The sequence below is a fragment of the Amphiura filiformis genome, chromosome 5 (assembly GCF_039555335.1).
Source record: "Amphiura filiformis chromosome 5, Afil_fr2py, whole genome shotgun sequence".
Classification (NCBI taxonomy): Eukaryota; Metazoa; Echinodermata; class Ophiuroidea; order Amphilepidida; family Amphiuridae; genus Amphiura; species Amphiura filiformis.
The window spans coordinates 727,488-749,810 of record NC_092632.1 but is presented as its reverse complement, the minus strand read 5'-3'; the positions used below and the strand labels follow the sequence as shown (position 1 = coordinate 749,810).

The 22,323-nt window shown below is 36.1% G+C and overlaps 1 protein-coding gene across 1 annotated transcript in view; it reads right to left on the bottom strand.

The window, feature by feature from the left end:
* LOC140152429 (1-phosphatidylinositol 4,5-bisphosphate phosphodiesterase beta-1-like) overlaps positions 1-22,323 on the bottom strand; it is a 195,778-nt gene that overhangs the window by 42,287 nt on the left and 131,168 nt on the right. Inside the window, 9 exon segments of the mRNA XM_072174737.1 lie at positions 4,565-4,732; positions 5,346-5,500; positions 6,115-6,166; positions 7,290-7,362; positions 8,326-8,410; positions 9,142-9,238; positions 15,341-15,427; positions 17,187-17,368; positions 18,947-19,021. Coding sequence (XP_072030838.1) covers positions 4,565-4,732; positions 5,346-5,500; positions 6,115-6,166; positions 7,290-7,362; positions 8,326-8,410; positions 9,142-9,238; positions 15,341-15,427; positions 17,187-17,368; positions 18,947-19,021 — 974 coding nt within the window.

Genomic DNA, 22,323 nt, shown 5'->3' with positions numbered 1-22,323 from the left:
TGGAAAATAGCTACAAAATTGCTACCATTAAAATGTGTTGACTAAGTCATTGTTCCAAAAGGCAAAATTCTATAGGTGACCCTGGAGTGACGTCACAAGCCGTTGACCTCCGTTGACAACAAATCCGATTCAGAAGTCAAATTTGTAGTTTTCTGTGGTTTGTCCCTTTTCAAATCGGCCAACATACTACCATTTCTATAACTTCTCGACATGGGGCCTCCAGCCAACAACAAAAATAAAGACTCTCCTCTACATGTTCATGTGTTCAGCTTCACATAAAATGCAATTTTCGCCAAGTATTTAACCTTTATTTTACCGAAATCGGCCGAGAAATTTGCTCGATTCGAGGTCAAAACAGAACGTAAACAACCGAATGAGCTCTGCTACAAGTCTTCAAGTAGTCGCTCAGCTGCACGATCTATTGTGGGTTGAAAAGCGTAAGTGTAGCCGACTGTAGCGTCATGTAAAATAAGTACCCGGATGACCGGGGTGACCTATAATTGACTTAACATTATAGATATCTCTTGAGACAAGAGGACAAAATTCCAAAATGTGACATGATCAAGAGGAATGAGTCGGATGTCACCAATAGTGTTTTTGAGATATTGGCAAAAACAGTGTTCAAATTCCTTTGTTTTATATTGTTTTCAGCCATTGATAAATTGCTCATAACTTGGTAACCAGATGTTTGATTTTGATGGGGTTTGTATCAAAATGTAGCATTCATAAACTGCCAGAAAATGATGTAAAAAACTTCTAATTGAAAATTGATGACATGCGACTCATCCCCCTTGATCATGTCACAAATATTCATGGTTTCTGGGATAATAATTTGCCCAGCAAATACAATTTTTATAAACACTATAAAAGTGTCAATAAACACGTTTTGGTTTTGCACAAAATGTAAAGAAAAAAAATCAGATTAAAAAAAATTTAAATAATTTTTAAAAATAAAATTATTTCAATTGAATTTTAAACATGTTTTCCTCCCCAAGCACACAACATCCAGTGAAGTCAACCAAAGTGGCTGGACATAATGCCAAAGAGTTAAAAAATAAAATAAAATAAATAAAAATAAAACTATTGTCATTCAAATGCACAATATAAATATGTACAATCTGATAACAAACCTACAAAGGTTTCTTGAAGTTATTTAAAATCATAAAGAACAAGTAAGTCCATGCACACAATGATTATTGAAAAATTAAAAAATTAAAAAAAAAAAAAAAAAAGATTAATATCAGTGATTTAAAAAAATCATGTGATTTAAATTGCGCAACCCTAGTTATTGATGCATAGATATAGGAGACTGATCCTTAGCTTGCTAAGCAACTAGGTACTTTTGGCATGCAAGCAACAAAAAATGTCCACCAGCTTTGGATGCGATAACTGTAAATTTAACTGTACACTAAAAATAGAGATGGATTTTGTCTGTTGTTAATACATTTAATTAACACGAAGATTTTTGCACAAAAGTTATGCACATTGTGCAATTGAAGGGTGAATAACAGTTATTGTTAAGACTGGTTTGAAATTTACTCATTGAAATCTTAGTTATATACATGTTTAGTCATTATTTAGTATGAACTGACATAAGTGTTTTTGCTATGATTTATGTATAGATAAGCCATTCATTATACCGCACATCACACGATGAGATAACTTTATCGCTGAATGTTAAAACCAGCATTACCAAATGTAACAAAATCATTGTGTCTAGCATTGTCTTATGCCCTGCCAGGGTGAAGCACATATGTCCTTTCTTCAAATGATAAATAGAATAATATCACCTTTCAATTACAGTACAGTCCATACCACAATTCACAAGTACCACATACACAAACAACTACACTACCATCACCAACAGTAACAACAAAAACATAGATATTCATTGCCAAACTTTCTCATTGCTTTTGATTTTGTGTCTAGTTGCAAAATATAACTATGAACAAGAAAATTATATCTTTCCATCAATCAAATGCAAATACATATATCATATTGGTGCAGTGGTACAGAGACCGTCTAATAATTGGAAGATTGCTGGTTCAAACCCCTGTGGTGCCTGTTGTGTTGTGCAGTTGGGCAAGGACCTTCACCTCACTTGGACTCTCTCCATCCAGGTATAATGGGAAGCTGCTAGGGAATAATTACAATCAAAATGCTGAGAGGTGGTCCACTTTTGTTACACCTTATAGAAGAGAAATAATTCTGATGTATCTCAGTGGTACAAGGGGATAATTACAATCAAAATATTGAGAGGTGGTGCGCTTTTGTTACACCTTATAGAAGAGAAATGATTCTGATGTATCTCAATGGTACAAGGGGATAATTACAATCAAAATACTGAGAGGTGGTGCGCTTTTGTTACACCTTATAGAAGAGAAATGATTCTGATGTATCTCAGTGGTACAAGGGGATAATTACAATCAAAATGCTAAGAGGTGGTGCACTTTTGTTACACCTTATAGAAGAGAAATGATTCTGATGTATCTCAGTGGTACAAGGGGATAATTACAATCAAAATACTAAGAGGTGGTGCGCTTTTGTTACACCTTATAGAAGAGAAATGATTCTGATGTATCTCAATGGTACAAGGGGATAATTACAATCAAAATACTGAGAGGTGGTGCGCTTTTGTTACACCTTATAGAAGAGAAATGATTCTGATGTATCTCAGTGGTACAAGGGGATAATTACAATCAAAATGCTAAGAGGTGGTGCGCTTTTGTTACACCTTATAGAAGAGAAATGATTCTGATGTATCTCAGTGGTACAAGGGGATAATTACAATCAAAATGCTAAGAGGTGGTGCGCTTTTGTTACACCTTATAGAAGAGAAATGATTCTGATGTATCTCAATGGTACAAGGGGATAATTCAATCAAAATGCTAAGAGGTGGTGCGCTTTTGTTACACCTTATAGAAGAGAAATGATTCTGATGTATCTCAATGGTACAAGGGGATAATTACAATCAAAATGCTAAGAGGTGGTGCGCTTTTGTTACACCTTATAGAAGAGAAATGATTCTGATGTATCTCAGTGGTACAAGCGGATAATTACAATCAAAATGCTAAGAGGTGGTGCGCTTTTGTTACACCTTATAGAAGAGAAATGATTCTGATGTATCTCAATGGTACAAGGGGATAATTACAATCAAAATACTGAGAGGTGGTGCGCTTTTGTTACACCTTATAGAAGAGAAATGATTCTGGTGTATAGACGAATCCAATTTCACGCATTCCTACACACCTCAATGCCAGCCAGAACTGGGTGCCCCCTTAGTCTATTCCACCTAAAATGTGAAATGATGCAGCCTTGGCGGGGATATTAAACTGCATTCAATCACATGTGTTACACGTAGACAAAAGAATGATGAAAGTTTACAACACAATACAATTCAACATCGATTTTTAAGCGGATTTAATTCACCCAATTGGGCAGAAACAACACCAGTTTGGTGCAGACAGAACCCAGTAAATTCGACCATCACTTGGCTCGATGGATTCATCTGTAGTATCTCAGTGGTACTAAGGGATAAATACAATCAAAATGCTGAGCAGAGCACATCCAGAGCCTGCAAATTATGACTATTTCTTGGCTATCAACTATTCTCAACATGAAACAAAGGTAACCTGTACAAAGAACTATGAGTGTCATTTGATGTAATGAGGTGATTATCATGTTGCAATGGATTCTGGGAAGGGTAAGATATTTTCTCTGGAAAGGTGCTATCATAATAAATGTAGGCATGTGCCGACATTTATTTTTACTTATACCAGCAACATTTACTTAATAATAATTATTACACTTGTTCTTGACACATATTATAATTGGAATTCTTTTTTACTTATTACGGAGACGCCATATAATAATGATTGAAACAGCAACTCAATTTTGTAGAATTTAAGAAGTACAATAATTCACAACAAGAGCTTTGATTAAATGATGCTGTTTTCTCATTAAAAGGTGAAGATCATGCAATAGTCAGGGTCACATATGTGACATGATCAAGGGGAATGAGTCACATGTCGACCATGGTCGAAAACGAGTTTTACATAGGTTTCTAAAGATGATATTTAGAGCTTTCAGAAACTGAAAACCTAATGTTGATACAACTTTTCTTCGCAAAGTTACATCAATTTATCAATTGCTCAAAACAGTAAAAAACAAAAGAATTTTAACACTTTCTTTGCCAATATCTCAAAATCAATATTAGCGACATCCGACTCATTTCCCTTGATCGTGTCACATATCATAATATCCATCTCATTTCCTTTGATAACTAGATTGAAAAGTAGAAACTTGATATTCTGTGGGAAGGGGTTGAAAGTCCTATATAAAGTATATTTATTACCTCCCTGGCAGCAGCATATCAACCAGATATGATTTTTTTATACCTGGCATATCTGGGTGAAGAGAGATATTGCAGGTGAAGGGTCTTGCCTATCTGCACTTCACAATGAACCTACCTGCTGGGGTTTTAACCCAAAGTCATGTGATCATAGTTTAAAATTATATGTCATAAAATATGTAGCTTGAAAGTATCAAAATGAAAGATAAATACCTTTTTGAATATGAATGGTTTTGAGTCATAGACCGGATTGATGGCACTTCCAGACACTGTTTATGCGTTTTGTGTTTTCTGCGTCACGGTATCAGCAGGTAAGCCAAACATGTCAACTTCAACATAGCTTCCAACTCGCTTGTCACTCAAGAAATGACCAGCAATGACCTGTCAGTAAACACATCAATTATTATTATTATTATATCATTCATGTAGAAATGCTAGACAGTTTAATCAGTCTTTATATTACCAGTCAATATTTTTACCATTAACCAACGGCATTTGATAATTATACCATCGGCTTAACCATGCAATTATGTCATAGCCCTTGGTGCCTTAGTCAGATGTACAGTCTGTCTACATAGAAATACAAAGTAAACAGACCTCCGAAACTGGAGGTATTAGAATAATTATTTCAGTGCAATGCGTGTGTAAATGCTTCTTTGGCACGTCAACTGCTGCGCGATATGTACTTGCCGAACGATCCACGCTTTTTACGTGTGACTTTTTTTAACACGCAGTGCGTGTGACGCAAAGCATCAACCCCCGATGCCACAGATTTGGTTTGTACTTCAATGTGCACAGACTGTAGTATGTGTAGCGTGACATGGAGGGAAGAGACTGCATCTTAGCATGACTTTGTACGCACTGCCTCATAGAATCAACATAGAATTTAGTTGTGCTATTCTTAGGGGGCAGCATACATCTATATCTATAATGCTTAAATATTTGGGTAAGAAATCTGTAAATCTGGTCTAATTAGTGCCATTTTGACACCTACTTTGAGTTCAACTGTTGCAGCAACTATGCCATCCATTGTAGATTCGGCAAATGGGTCAAAGTAGCGATCCTTCCTTCTCATGAAATCAGGCTTGAGGATATACCCACATCTGTGATTATGCTCAAACACTCCCATGTTGAGTTGCATAGGTAAATCTGAAACAATATTATAATTATATATCATGTTACCGTATTATATGTAATAAACATGCCTTTTTCCAGGGGGGGGCATTTATTAGAAGTGAAAAAAGCTTCAAAATTGGCGCTGAATTGTGTAAGAATCACTCACTTGTGGCTTCAAATATTAAGATGGCAGCGCCCATGGAACCGTATGGAACATGATATTTTCGCGGTAAGTAAAACAAAATTAAATCCGTAAGTGCATCATCAAACAAGAATACAATGACATTAGTAAAATTTAAGCAAAGTTTCAGTCGATGAACTCATAATGACCACCTCCAATGACCCCATTGTGTTACACAAATGTATAAAATTCAACATGAATTCCATTCCAAATATCTATCAAATTATCATAGGGATTAGAACATGAAAATCTGCATGATACAGTAATTGAACCTAAACAACCTTTGAAGTTTTCCACCATCAGGAATGCATGATGAATGTGTTCCATCACAAAATGGCCATTGTCCTTTTTGTCTTCTCTATTTGTAACTTTAATATGCCTTATATGAGGTTGGTATGGAAAGAGTGATGGTAGATTTTGATTTCGTCCCTTACTGAATCCCAACACATGCTAATAAAATACCTACCAAGTGACTGGTAGTTCAGTGCTACCATCTGACAACCAACATTCCAGAAAATCTGTCACGAAAACAATAATAATAGATTATTAATTGTAGGCTGGACTTGTGATGTGACCGGAGGGTATTCTCCACCAGTGTTGTCATTCTCAAGGCAATTACTTGACTCAGAGTCTGGCTCAAGTCACACTATCTGTGTGGGCAAATGACTTAACTTGTTACAAAGCCCAAAGTTTTGTAGTGTTCTGACTCGCGTTGTGCAAATCTGATGAAAATAAACAATATTCCACTTTTTATACTTCCCACCATGCTATTCATCCACTCAGTTTTATTAATGTTATTTTGATCTGACATGCTGCTTCATACCTATCAGAATATAAGGTCTTCCCAATGAGCCATACCATAAACAAACCTCATAACAAGACTAGTTCATACTACTTTTAGTCTCATGTGTAGCCAATTTTATATAGTCCAGGCCTACTTTGCACTAACTGAATGTGTGAGACTGGGATATTATTGCTATGAACATTGTCTCCCACAGGCTCAGAAATCCAATGTGAATCTGTGAATCAATTTGTGCAAAGATTCTCGTAAACCATCAACCGGGCAAATTCATATTGGCAGTTTACAGAAAGACAAAATATATACCAAGATTGACTCCGGTTTGATTATTCATGTATTTAAGCAAATGAAACCCCAAAATGGCAAATTATCGGTTGCGTGCAGAGCTTTTGCGTTTGCCAAAGTCGCTATCTTGAATGACTAAATCAGACTGTATGATGGCAGTATTTTTTTCAATCATTGTGCAGCACGAGCTAGATTTGTGAAAATCAAGGAATGATCCAAATGGATTCGTCTGCACTGCCACAGATTTCTAGGCCTGCCCCCAGTTTCCCTTGCATAAAGCACAGGTAACAAAATATTAAAGGTGTAAGAATGGTCCCTTTTCTGAAAGATGAAAATACAATGAAACTCATCATGTTTATTAACAGGCAATGTCTAACTCACTCCTTAAATTCATAGTTTATCCAAAGTTGTGACGGGTTTGTATTAGTCTTGATGACATTGACCTATAAACTACATTGTATATGTATACACCTATTTGTAATACACTTTTGTTTTCTGGTGGTTATCAGGTGGTTTGCAGGTTATGACGTCTTAATGAGCTATGAAAACTGCTGTACCTGTGGCATGTAGTTGCTAGAGTCTACACGAGTACCTCTGGGATAGATTCTTGACAGTTGGCGCTTGTTATAGCTGAAAGGTTAAAGGTTAAGGAATCAAATTTGCTAGGCTAGATGAAATAAAAACAAATCTGTAAAATCAGTTCAATTCCATACAATCAGTTCAAAAAGCCAGTCTGCATGGCCCTGTTGTGAACCTGGCTAGTCTTTTAATGCAATGATCAGGGCATGCAAGTCGGCAAGTGCAACAGCCCTCTGTCTAGGACTGTAGGAGTATCATTGATCCCTCTAACGTACATGCCAACTAAGGCTATTAGTACATGTAGAAACTGAACAGTAAATGTACTGACATCTTCTCACACCTAATACTAATTTGCTAACTTAGGGGACTTATGTAGCGGTATTATTAGGGATTCAATCATGTTTCACCATTGTTCATCACCGATTAACAACGATGCGTCCACGTCGTCTGAGTGGTTTACTTCAAGCTGCCCGAGCAAAGTAAACCATGCAGACGCACCGGACGCAAGTTGTTAATCGGTGATGAACAACGGTGAAACATGATTGAATCCTTTCAACAATGAAACAAGCTAAAGATGTCTAATTCACATGATTCTTTCATTCGGAATGTCTGTTTGTCATTGCCACTCAACCTAACAAAAAGATCGCGGCGTTTCTCTGTTGATATCGTCAATAAAACTAAAGAATAAAGTGGTAATATTCAGCTGCTACAGCCAACATAAGAGATTTCATGTTTACGCATACGTCCCAGGCATGACGAATTTTACGCGCTCATACGTAACCTTGCATTCGCGTATACGCTACTGGACTGTGGATTCATCACGGATTAACAATGGTTGGCTCCTGTACAAAGGTATAGGAAGAGCTGTTGAATGCAAGATCATTGCGTTTCACAAAAGGAAAACAAACAAGCAGACAAACTTTAATCAACTGGATACAAATACAAACAGAAAAGCACAAGATATGATTGTAGTGCACACTTTAAAAATCTCATACAAATTCAAGTAAAGGATACTTGACAAATTCTACTGGCTTTTCTTTGAGTCTGTTCATGGCAGATGTTTCAACCCATGATGAGATCTCGTAACTGTGGTTTCTCTCTGCAAGACAAAAAACAAAAAGAAGTATTAATAATATCAAAACTTTCAAATTTCTTCAGTTGATACACTTAAGATTGACACCATGAATAGAGAAGAAGGGGCATCTTTTCTTAGTCATGAATATCATTATCTTTTAGGAGCTAGTGGGCCCTCATCATCCAAGATAGCTGAAACTTTTGGGTTAGGAATTACACATTTTGTGTGGGCATTGTAAACCTCATAGAAACCTGACACCTCAGGATACAAACATAGATTGAAAATTGCACTGATAATCCTGGCTTGAAAACCAGAACCTAAGTTTTACTTGTCTGATAGTCTACAAACTATGCTAAGATAAAGTAGGGAAGAGCCTTCTTTTGGCAAGGCACAAGAATTATTTTAACAAAGTTGTCCAATGTGCAATTTGATTGTTTCTGTGCAATTGATTCCTTTTAATTCAAAATTGTGCACAAGTACTGTTACTTTGCATTAGCAGCCCTGGCCTTTGTACACGCTGTAGCAAACCCCACAAAATTTGCTATTTTTAATGCCAGTTACTTTTTACCTCAGTTGACATAATTTTCTACACAATTTCATATTTTCACCAGCAATGTGCTATTTCCACATCAACCTCAGTTCTTGAGCATATGAAATTTAAATAATTACATCATCTCTTTCATTGATAATATAATACACAATCCAAAAAATGCTTCTGACATATTCATTAGACTATGAGATGACATCATACTTACTTTCTGATGATTCAAATGTGTGGAAATGTACTGGTTGCACATAGTTGACGAGGGCTGACATCTCAGCTCCAGCCTCTGCTTCTTGTCCGGCAGTACCCTGGAGGGATCAACATATGGAATAATCATGTTAGTTGATATTATATAACCCATAAAAATATTCCTGTTATTTCATTGGTGGATACTACATCACATGACATAAAATATTCAAACTATTTCCCTGATGGCAGGGAAAAAACGTTGCTATAAAAAGTGATGATGTACCGCAGGAGAAGTCACTTTTTGTAGCAACCTTTTCCCTGCATCGGCACATTGTTGATATCATGCCCTTGGTCATGTCGGCGACACTCTTGCACTCATTTGCAAATATTGCCTGCTTGTAAATTGTTAGCCTGATTAGTATGGCACAGAATATAACACTGAACAAAACAAATATTGGCTACTCTTAATGCAGGAAATGGTGCATTCTATTCCCCTCATGGTAACTATAAAGAGTGTAAGGTAGGGCTACTACAAATACGCAATTGAGGGTCAAATCACATACTTTGGCTCCAAATTTTTGACATTTGAGGAAAAATCTACAAATTTGGAAAATCGTGGTGCATATTTTAACCTCCAAAATTGCATATTCCTAGCAGCCATAGTGTAAGGCCTACAATTTTCCTTAACCTTCAGTCTTGGGGTAAATAGTAATCTTTCTTATAATATTGAGGGTAAAACAGCTCGAGTAATAAGCACTGCAAAATAAAAGGCCTACACTCTCCAGATCAACTCATTGAAAGCAGCATTTCTCTCATGAGCAGTCAATATTAAATGAAGTTATATGGTTAGTAGTTCGCAAAAATGACTGTGATGATCATGGTAAATTCTTATACACTTGAGAATGTTCCTACAATCTTATTGGCTCTTAGCCATGTGATATGACACGAAATAACATGGTTCAGCATGCATGAGTCGAAGCAATACCCATATTCGTTATGTAAACCAATCAGAGGCGCATAGCAACAACAGGACTGATCGATTCTAAGCCGTAGGTAACTTCTTGTAAAATGTAGGATTTAATTTAATTAATTTTGGTATACTTGTGATAATTTTTATTTGAATTGAAGTGTTTAAGAATGAGAATAAAGGTATTGTTTTTAGATGCTGTCGTGCGTGCATCTATCATCTCATATAACACAGGGACATCATTATTTTTGGTGTAAAACAACGAGGCGAAAATGATGATGTTGCTCATGTCATATGAGATGATAGATGCACGACAGTGTCTAAAACAATACCTTTAAAATGACAAAAATATAATATTCAATCAAGAAACCGATACTTTGATTTAGAGGTAATGATTAAATTTAATTCTGTTGTAATTCATGACAAATATTGATACACATGCTGTAATATTGTTTTTACATGAACATTACACTTTGATGAAAAACAACAACCTGCAAGTGCATAGATATTTGCCATTTGGAAGTCAACAAAATCTAAATCCAGTCATTTAAAAAAATAACATTCCCCAGTTTAAATACATGTACATGAATAATGATTAAAATGTAAGCATTATTTGATGCATACAAATAGCTGATAAATGATGTGAGTGAGCGGTGACTAGGTTTACTGGCTGGTAGGTATAAACTGCAAAGTAAAATATTAGCAAGGTAAGTATTAGTTAAGGGGGTTTAAAGAAGGTCATCAAAATGGCACGTTTGGCTTCAGATCCAGGTAGAACTGCACATCTTCCTTCATGATCCACCTTAGCCTTTATTGTTGATAGATGGAAGCAACCACAGCATGTATGTCAAAAGTGTGTCACATGTATGTTACATGTTTTTACATGTATGCAGGGAAGAACAGATTGGGAAGTGTCACTCTATGATAAAAGTAATAAAACTATGGAAGCCGCCATTACCCTGTCATCGCGTAGGCCTGGAACACTACCGCGACTTCTACCGGCTGCATCGCGCCTATGCTTCGCGTTCAAGTAATAAATTTTGCCGTAAATATCACGGCTTGCTGCATCCAAGGTTAGACTTTTCCAAGCCTGCTACAGTGTATTTTTTATCAAATGTTGAACAGCTGTTTTTAATACTTTTAATAATATTTTTAGCGCATCCATGAACTTAATTTAATCAATACATCAAATCGACCAACAATCCCTCTATCCAGGCCAATATTTATACAAGAAAAATACTGTTTCAATCATGAAAATTATCCTTAATTTCGCGGCCTACACGTAAGACTTGCCGATAGTCTATTCAGATATCGTTGTCAAGCTTGAGGTGATTGACCCCGATGATTAACAGTCGGGAACGTGTGCTGTTACGCGTAGTCATGGTGCTGGGCGCGTTCGGGGGTGCTGGCGATGCCAGCACCCCTTTTTCCAAGATGGTGGCCTCCATGCGTGTACCGGGGGTGCTGGCGTGGAACCAGAACAACAGCGGGAATTGCTGGTTAGATTGACCTGGGATGGAAAAGAACGTGGGGATCAGCGAAATTTACTGTCAGGGGCCTGATGTATGTTACATGCATATCACATGTCACTCTTGGAGGGCAAAATAGTGCATCTTAAGATTATTTCACGATGCACACGGCAAACTTCAATTCAAAGTGTGCAGTTAGTTGCATTCGGCGTGTAAAGTGTTGTGCCAAAATGTGTGTTAAGCACTGCATGTACAAACCTTTGTAACACTTCAACATAGAGATGCACAATTATATTCCATTTCTGGCTTAAATGCCGGAAGTACACTTTGCCGTCCATGAGCGACAAACCATAATTGTGGATTTCCCATTGCATTACACACAGGGCAATTTTGAGTTGGTACACTTTGGTTTCATTTTCTAATCCAACAATAGATAGTCATTGAATATATTATAACTTTGTACACACACTTCATCACAGGAGGGGAAAGTTATGTACCATGAACCAATGATATATGAAATCCTATTCACCCACATAAATTGTTTCATTTTCTAATTATATTTCAATCCAACAATAGATAGTCATTGAATATATAACTTTGCACACACACTTCACCACATGAGGGGAAAGTTATGTACCATGAACCAATGCAATTCGTTATAATATATGAAATCCTATTCACCCACATAAATGCAATAGCGTCAGATTGATCTCATAATTACACTGTATCCTCCTTTTCAGAAAAAATTCCAAAAAATTAACAGAAATCTTATTCAGGCTTGCACAATGTTTAGCTGGTTCTTAGCAATCATATTGTTTTGTAAGTCATCAACATCAATTTGGTTTAACCCACAGTAGATATCCACAAAAAAAGCTTATTCCCAAAATTTCAGTTGATTCCGATTCTGCATTTGTGAGTTATGCATGATTATGTATATTACACTGCTTCATAGACAATGTGTTGTTATTTCATTCTGGTGTTCCAAAACGTAATTCAAATTTCACAATATTGTTGCTAAACGAATTAATCGGCAAGAAATGTTTTGTACAAAATATATAATATTATATAGCCAGGTTTCCAGTGGTATAAAAATCTCAATTTTTTTAGAAAACTGGGGGGATGATGCTATGGCTCACAAAATAGCCTTTGAATTTGCTTATATTCTTCCTGGACATGCAGCCTTTAATAAAAGGATCTAAACTTTATTTGGCAGAATGTGTGGAAATGCACAGCAAAAGAGTTAGTAATATTAAAAACAACAAATATATAACATTCAGTTATCAAATGGCATCAATACAATAAATATGCCTAGAACTTTAAAACTATTAATCGTATTTGGCATTTGAAAACACCAGGAGATGAAAATGTTTTTTAATTACGATAACACCTCATACAATTAACCAAGTACTGGAATCTCAGTGTAAGTTTGAAGGTGACAATTTTCATTTTTGCAGTGCACTGTATTGATTTGAATTCAGCGCAAAGATGATGGTTGGTTTTACATGCCACAATGCATGTGTTTGATTAAAAACCATTGATTGCTGTAAATGTTAACATTTTTTTCTTCTTTGAAAATACTGCTGTTTTGTTAATATTGAACAAAATTGGCTGAACAGGTTATCAAAATGCACAAAATTTTACGATCTTTTTTTTGTGTGTAAAATATTGTGAATACAATTAATAGTTCGGAAGCTATTGGCATATTTATAAAGGCCAAGTTACTTTTTGGGAGGGCTTAAAGTATTTAGCAGGTGCTAATAGTTTGGGCTGTTAAAGGCAATGGTCTAGTCCATTTTACATTCACACTCCCCCAGTAGAAGATTTTATAAATATCTTCCACATGGGGAGTATGAATTTCAAATGGAATAATCATGTTTACCATATTTGATACTTTCCCTCCCTATTAAAGATTCAGGTTGAGACATTTTCAGAGGGTGTATGAAATTCAAATGAAGCATCCCAATGCATTCATTCCATTTTAAATTCATACTTCCCCTGCATAGGGATATTATGAATTTTAAATGGAATAGCCAAATGCTTTGAGTTTGAAAGACACGCTAAGCATTTCCACTGCTTTGAAGTTAAAAACAAATTGGGGTTTTTCAGGTAAAATGGGCATCAAATTTGAAGCAGTATGTACCAGAGTTTGATTTTTTAAAATAAATTATTTCTTGTAAAGTCATTAAATGGGCTATTCCAGTTGAAATCAATATACCTCCTATGAAAGACATGACCTTAATCTTCTACACAGGGAGTGTGAATTTCAAATGGAATTACCTGAATGGGTAATAAAATAAAATATGTAAAATAAACACCCCCTGTGTGGGAGATTAAGGTCATGTCTTCCATAGGGGGTATATGGATTTCAAGTGGAATATATAGAGGTTAATAACTGTGCATCGGTTATTTGGAGGGCATTGTGAAAAATCTAAACATTTTGCCTTAGGAATCGAGGAATATCCTACGGGGCTACCCTCAGGATATTTCAAGGTCCTAAGCAAAATATTTAAGATTTTTCGCAATGCCCGACATATTACTGATGCAAAGTTATTAACCTCATTCATAACTGTCACTTTACAAAATAACACAAAATGTTCTTCAAAAGTTTGCAAAAATAAACAATTTTTACATCTTCCTTTCCAAAAATCGAACAGGGCGACCAATAACAAAAGTGTGTATCACAATGTGTGCAAATATGGTAGCGCTCAATCCAAATTTATTAGGAACATACAGTATTCTTATTCTGATCACAATGAAAAACCAGGATCATTAATTTGGTAGTAGTCTGTCATGTGTGACAAACTAACACGAATGCATGTTACTCCATTATTACTCCTACACTCCTCAAAAGAATTAAGGGGGTACTACACCCCTCGATAAATTGTGTCTATTTTTGCATTTTTCTCAAGAACTAATGACACACTGGTAACAAAAGTTATGTATATTATTGGGGCAAGGAATCCAATTACTACACTGGAATTTCAGTGACCTAAGACATGCGGTTCGTTTTTTATGATAAGAAATAAGGTACCGCAAGGATGTACCTCATTTTCTATCATATATACTGAACCGCTTGTCTTGAGTCGCTGAAATTTCAGTGTAGTAATTGGATTCCTTGCCCCAATAATATATATAACTTTTGTTACCAGTGTGTTATTAGTTTTTGAGAAAAATGCAAAAATAGTCACAAATTTACCACAGGGGTGTAGTACCCCCTAAAAGGATCAGTTGAATAGAATCAGCATTTGTACGGTTACATTAATGACTTTCCCCACCCCCGGGGATACATTAAGGGCATCTTATACCCACTAATGTGACGTATAGACCCAAACACACATCACATACACAAACCCATCTCAATATGTGACTTGCCCTTGACCTTGGTGATGTTTGAAAAATGGCTTCAAAATCGAAATTTTGGCCTCCATTTTCCTCCCTCCCCTCACGATGTGGGTGATGGCGGATATTTGTAATGAGTGAATTTTGTCTGCAGCTTAGTGAACAAGTGATGTAATGAAAGATCAAGCACAATTATCAATAATATTATCATCATATCCAATGTTTTCAAAAATGCTGATTCTATTCAACTGATCCTTTAATTCTTTTGAGGTGTGTATATGTAACAATTCTAATTTGAATTTGTAGTTTATTTTGGATAAATGGTTCATACTGTCAAGAATTTTACACCCATTTTATTCCTGCATGTGTTAGATCTGTTAGTCAACAAGCAAAACCAAATAAATATGAAGGTCAGGGGTCAGCTGATACAAAATAATGGAACAAACTTCAATGTCATCTCTTTTGCCATCAGAATCAGGAGCACGGAAACTTCTTGCGCTTCCGGAATCAGAATCCGATCCATTCTCATCCGCCTGCGGGCCACAAATAGATATAACACCACAGAAACATTCAATTTACAAATTTCAATTCTATATGAATGCCGTAAGAATGAATTTCTTTCTCAAATTCTTGGGAACTCCATTCGTATGCGAGTTCATATCCCAAGATATTTTTATAATGTAACTGTAAGTGTTTATTTGTTTGCCTAAGTTGGTCTGTAAAGGGCATACACAATGTCAATGGAAAATCCTTAGTCTAGACTTATGTAAAATGCACAGATCAGGGTAGCTTAGCCTATAAAAAGCATGCTGGCCCTTAATATAGTTAAAAGGAAACAAATATTAAGAAAGCCAAGAAGGCCACTCCCAACAATCAATATAACAATTTTGGTCTTAGCCCTTGGCTTGATAGATAACAAACTGGAAGTTGGGATCAAATAATGGGAAAGTCATGATATCTTCATTTTCCATGAAGCACACACACAAGAATGATACACCCATTCTGCACCTCATATTTTTTCAACGTACATTCTTGACACCTTTTACGTAAATGTACACATACCCTGATCAGCTTGTAATAGGCGGGACTCATAACATAGTGGATTGATATAAAATGGAGTACACACAGTTGGGCGCAGCACCTATGCCAACTGCGTTTTGCGTATTGCGTGAATGTTTGGAGTTTATTGACTCGCACAGTAACAAAAAACTAATAATTCCTGCCTATTACGGGTTGATCATCATAGTATTCGCACTATAGATCTGATAATAAATCCACTTCAATGACAGTCACAAACGGCATGTGTGTGATTTGTTAGACACAGGTCTTTGAACAGTCAGCCCTCAGCCCTGAGAATTCTCAGCATACAAAGTATGGGGACTTTGCCTCTTGGTGAATGGTCTGTATGTTTTTTGTCTATGGTATTATGTTTATTCATGAAGATGATAATCTAACAGCATGTATGTTGAGGAACTAGTTCCAGACGACCCTCTCTGCAATAGCTCCCAGGTGACATTTTTTTAGATGTGTACAGTATAAGATGCAGAAACTGTGTCAAATGTCTACAAGGCAGCCATTACAGAAAGGGTCTTCTTGCACTAACGCCTTGATATCGAGGGTTAATGGAAGAATGCCCAAACTGCAATAGCTGCCCTATAGACATTTGACAATTTCTGCATTTTACATGACACGTGGCAGCTATTGCAGAAAGGGCCTTCTTGTGCTAGCCCTTTAATGTTTGGCATGGATTCTATCATCAGGCATATCACACTACAGTGAAATGTTATAACACTGCAATCAATGGCACAATGATTACAAACATTTATGGCATGAGTGGCTAGATGATAAGTTACACAAAGCTTGGGGACTTGGTCTTATTACATCAGGGGACGATTGCACTAATTGATGCCACACGTCATAGCCTTGAACCAATCGCAATATATAAACTCTATGGATGAGTTACGATGAGATTGGACCTACAGATTTCCTTCCTTTGGTTATCGGCAACTGTTTCTTTAATTCTCAACCAATCAAGAGATATTTTGACATATTTGTCTTTGTTTAGGATATATATGGTATGCCGCAAGAGGGGTGCCTAGTATTGGTTCAGTGGTTCTTAAGATAGTTATTGATATTTTGAGAAATATCTCTTATTAATGGACTTTTTGTTGAAGCCTATGGCCAGCATGCAAAACATTAACAAATCAGAAAATGCTCCGAAATGCTCAGAAAATTGATAGTAATTTCCTGAGCAGATTCGCGGTCTTGGAATGTCTATTGTCAAGATCTCACCTTTTCTTTCCTCTCTTGCTGATGGCGTAATGCTTCCTCCCTACTCATTGTTTCCTCATCATCACTATCACTTTCTTCATCAACATCATCAAGTCCATCTGTAGGTTTAGTGCTGGTGCTGTCTGCGCTAAGTGCACTTTTCTCACTGTCGATAGATAGTGTCTTGGAGACTTGATTTGTGGCTGTGAAGTATAGCACAAAATTTCTCTATTGGTTAGTAGCAATTTTACACTCTACATGTAACATACAAATAACCTCGATCAGAGAATGAGATCTAGATTTTTGAAATAGGCAGGTTATACTTTGGCAGTAACTAGACATGGCTCAATTTGTGTCAACTCTGAACCTCTTACCATCATCAAAGTGTAAACACATTCTTTATGCCATGTACTTTGGATTTAAATACTCTCCACGACTGCAGACGACGAGTTCCAAATGTTCTTTAAAAATTCACAAATTGTACACTTGCAATTTTGCAAATTTGGAATCAGCTTGCCAAATGAATTAAAATGAAACCCTTTGAAAATGGATCTTTATCACAAGATGTGTGTTATATTAATAAATCTACAACCCAACAAAATGACATGATAGAGAAAAGGCAAGAAATAAAGAGATTCCTCATGTTAGCATGAAAGTTGTATGATATTCTTACCGGTTCCAACTATTTGTATGCGAAGGTTTATATGTAGCCAAAGATGGCTAGTTAATCCATACATGTAGGTTGGATAGCCGTATATGGCTAGTGAACCTGGGAGGGTTTATGTAGCCGGACAGTAAAACATAACCATATAGTTATTATGTATAATATTTCTGTAATGCTTATGTGTGATTGGATTTGCAGTCCCAGGATCAATTCCTACATGTAGTGCATTCTCTTTTTGAAAATTCTTCTAACTTTTAGGGTGGTGAAAATCTTTATTCTCAAGATATCAGTTTAAGGGGAATATATAAAGGTATACCTATCGACATAATAGTCACGCTTCACTATGTCCAGCTACATAAAAAGACCCATTTTTATGATGATTATCTACCACAACAGCTATACTTAATATGTATTATGTAGGCTATATTCAATTGCATTGCCACAATGATCATATGTGACTAACAACCAAAACATTGACATAAGATTAACAGAAGCCCTTTTACCATGGCACCCATGTTGATGTATCCCATGACAAATAATAACAATTAATTAAACATTTAAAACAAAAATAAAACAAATCAGTAAGAACATGGCGACAAAGACAAAACATAAGACAAGACACATGGTATTACACAGACAGACTATTCTAGGTGTCACACACAGGCAATGACAACTGCCTATAGGGCACCTATAAGCAACCACTGTGTATCACTTGAGAGTGCCTATGGTATCTCTGCAGAGCACTATTGTATATCATTGCCATACTTTGTACATGACATACATAGTTTAGTAACCAGTGGGTGACTTCCTAATTGGAGGAATCTGTCTGTGTAATTAGACTATTCCAGTTGAAATCCATACACCTCCTATGGAAGACATTACCTTAATCTCCCACACAGTGAGTGTATATTTCAAATAGAAACACACATTTTAGGTAATCCCATTTGAAATTCACATCCCCTGTGTGGGAGATAACGGTCATGTCTTCTATAGGGGGTGTATGGATTCCAACTGGAATAGCCCATTGGAGGAATATGAATGGATCTCATTATTTTTCCATTATGAGAGTGAGTTGATGATGGTCCCGCAGATGAATGCATGATGACTACTGAGTTACCTTCGCTATTAGTACTCTGCTCAGCTATTGGTATCTGAGCTGGACTGTTAATATCACCACTCACTTTCCTCTTGGCTACATAGAATTAATAATATAAAATATAAAACAGACATTAGACACACACAAACAGTAACAACATCTGTAAATCATTTCATCTGACAAAACTTCTAGGGTACATTTTCCCCAAAAATATAAGTGTTAGGTTGAATATCCGAGTTGTAGTGAGTCATGACTTGTGTTGAGGTAATATGGGGTGGCAGACTTAAGTATCTTGACTTGAGACAAAATGAGTCCAAATGACTTGACTCTACATTTGTACCTTAATGTTTGGTGACTTGTTTCCACATGCTAGCCCATCATTGTAAAACAGCCATGTTTTAGTTATTAGTTATGTAAACTGGTCCCAAAAGTAACTTACCAGGTAAGAATTGTCTGTCAAGTTCAAGCGACAAATCGTATTATACTGAATAGCATATGAGTGGAAGCGGTGTACATTTACTGCGAGTTTGACACCTCATTTGTCGCAAACAGATCAAAACTTTTGAAGTTATGCTCATTTGAACAAGCCTACTATCAAATTTGAAAGTTGCAGGTCCGCCCCAATGAATTCACACAATAAACAGACACATGAAAGTTAGTCATGCAAAGAAGAAGAGGAGAGCACTGATTACACCTGTATACTGCCAACCATCTCAAGTGGTATGAGTGCAACTTTCATTCCAGTGGATAGGTTCGGTTAAATAAGCATAACTTCAAAAATACTCATCCGTTTGCAACAAATGAGGTGTAAAAATTCGCGTCAATTAACACTGCTTCCACTCATATCCCATTTAGTGTAACACAATTTGTCGTTTGAATTTGACAGACAAATTTCTTACCTGGTAAGTTTCTTTTTTGGAGCAGTTTACATACAAGCAATTTAACAGTAAAGTGAACTTATATGTCATTGTCTTAGCTAGAAATGGTATATTCCATTTGAAATCTACACTCCACCTGTGGAACACATTGGATATATCTTCCACAGGGGGAGTATAAATTTCAAATGGAATGAAAACATTAGGCAGCTCCACTTCATACACCCTGAGAAAGATTAAACTGAATCTTCAAGAGGGAGGATGAGTTTCAAATAGAATTGGTTAATGTGCTAATTCCATTTGAAATCAATGCCCCTTTAGAATATATTCTGACATATTCCACAGCGGGTGTGTGGACTTTATGGATTAGTCCAATTGAAATTGCTTTAAAAAAAATCAAAGTGCACAGCAGTAGCCTACTATTGCAAGGGAATGACCAAGTTCAAATGTGTTGCTATGGATTGGATCCATTTCCAAGTTCAGAACGCAGACACAGCATTTGTCAAATCTCTGGAGCATACACCTAGCTAGTCAAGACTCTGACTTACATATCTGATATTTTACTTTACACAATGATTCATGGTTAGTTATAATGAAAGACAAAGATAAAGAGAATTTATTGTGTCTGACGTCATCTGTCACGGTTTGTTTACAAGTGTCGTGATGATGACTTGCTGAACGCGGATTTATAACCGGGCGCCTTATTGTTAATTTTGCACCTTTCGACATGCAAACCATCTCAAAAGTTAGGTCTTTATAGTAGTAGGGATGCCCACTCTCAATACAGTTTCCACTAGAACGATTTTTCATTTACTGTGTGCGTGCACTCACACACGTATTGTCAATGGAGAAATTGATCGATACAAGAAATCCCAGGCCTGTTAAATGGCGTACATACTTGTTTTGATCCAAATGTAGGCCTATATCAGGGTGTTTCAAGAAATTCCTGATTCCACCAGAAAACATTAACCAAACTTTTCCCTGTTTGGTCAGTAAATAGAGAGGACCTTTCTTCATAAAGAGATCAACTTTTTTAATGAAAAATTTAATGAGATGAGAACTACAACAGGTTGAAGTGACACCATTCCGTGCATCAGGTGTTCAAACGCAATTATCTCCGAATTTGGAGTGAATCAGACAAGCAAACTTACATACTCATAAAATTTAACTATTTTTGAAGACAAAATGTGCAGGATGTTAAGAAATTTAAGAATGTTTAAGCCTACATGGCCCATCTCAAATCATGCACTTCCCGTGTACTTCTCACTACCATGTCCATTTCATATGCTATCCATCATGGCTTCCATGTACACACAGTGTATTGCTCAATGTAGTAAAGATAACCTTTGAGTTGGAGCAAATTTCTCAAAATTGGTAGTGATTAATGTTATCAAACTTATGCCATGATGAAATATAATAATTTTTGAAGATAAAATGTGCTGACCTTAAAAGATTGAACAATGTTTAAGACTACCGCTATTCATTTGAAATAATGCACTTTTTGTTCATCTCCTCTATGGAGATATTTTCCATGGCGGCCATTTATGATCATGCTTGAGGTTTCACCAAACAAACCATGGGTTTTGAGGTCTTATATTTTTTGTTTTATGTCAACAAAATCGATTAAATTTTCAGGATGATCTTATTTTCATGTTGTTATAAGCAAATATAATGTTCCAGATAACGCTAGTTAATAAATAAATTAAGAAAAAGTACCTTAAAGTTGCACTTTCTGTTAGTATTCCTTTTTGGACTTTAACTTTTTAACATGTTCTAGCAGCCCTATATAAAACTGTGACACTCGAAAGGCCATATCTCTGGAATGAAACGTCCGATTAAGATTATTTAAACGCCAAAATGTTTCTTTCATCAATTCCCAGCCAATAAGTTAGGTCTGAATCAATTTAAAAGTACTTCAATTTATAGTGGACATGCCTAATAGTAGTAGGAAACTTTCATAACCGAAGGCACCATGTCCACAATGCCTAGAAAAGCTGCTTTTTGCCTTGTAAAAGTACATAATTTTTCGCCATTTGCTGTTATTCCTTTTCTCTGATCAGCACCAGATAGATCGGTCTTCCCTTTACGCGCTGATTAACCTGTGTAAACCAATCAAGGATCGTAATTGACAGTGACATCAGACGCGATAAATTCTTTTTATCTCTGTCTTTAATTATATGAACAGCTAGGATTAGAGATATATGGGATGATATGGGTTTAACAAAAGGTTAGGATTAGGGTTAGGATGAGGGTTATCTAGATTACTAGCTATCTTCTTTGGACCATGGTCCAATGTCATCACATAATATATATAGTTTTCACTTTGATATAACATTGATCCCCACTCCCTACAAGTGGAGTCTTTAAGTTAATTAATGATTTCTCTTTTGATACTAATATTTTGAGATAATCATTTGCATTAAGCTGGCGAAATGATGTAATGATCAGATTAACTACCATAGCAATAGGTGAAAAACAATTTTTGAATATACTGCGCTGCACTGGTACGTTCATGCATTACCT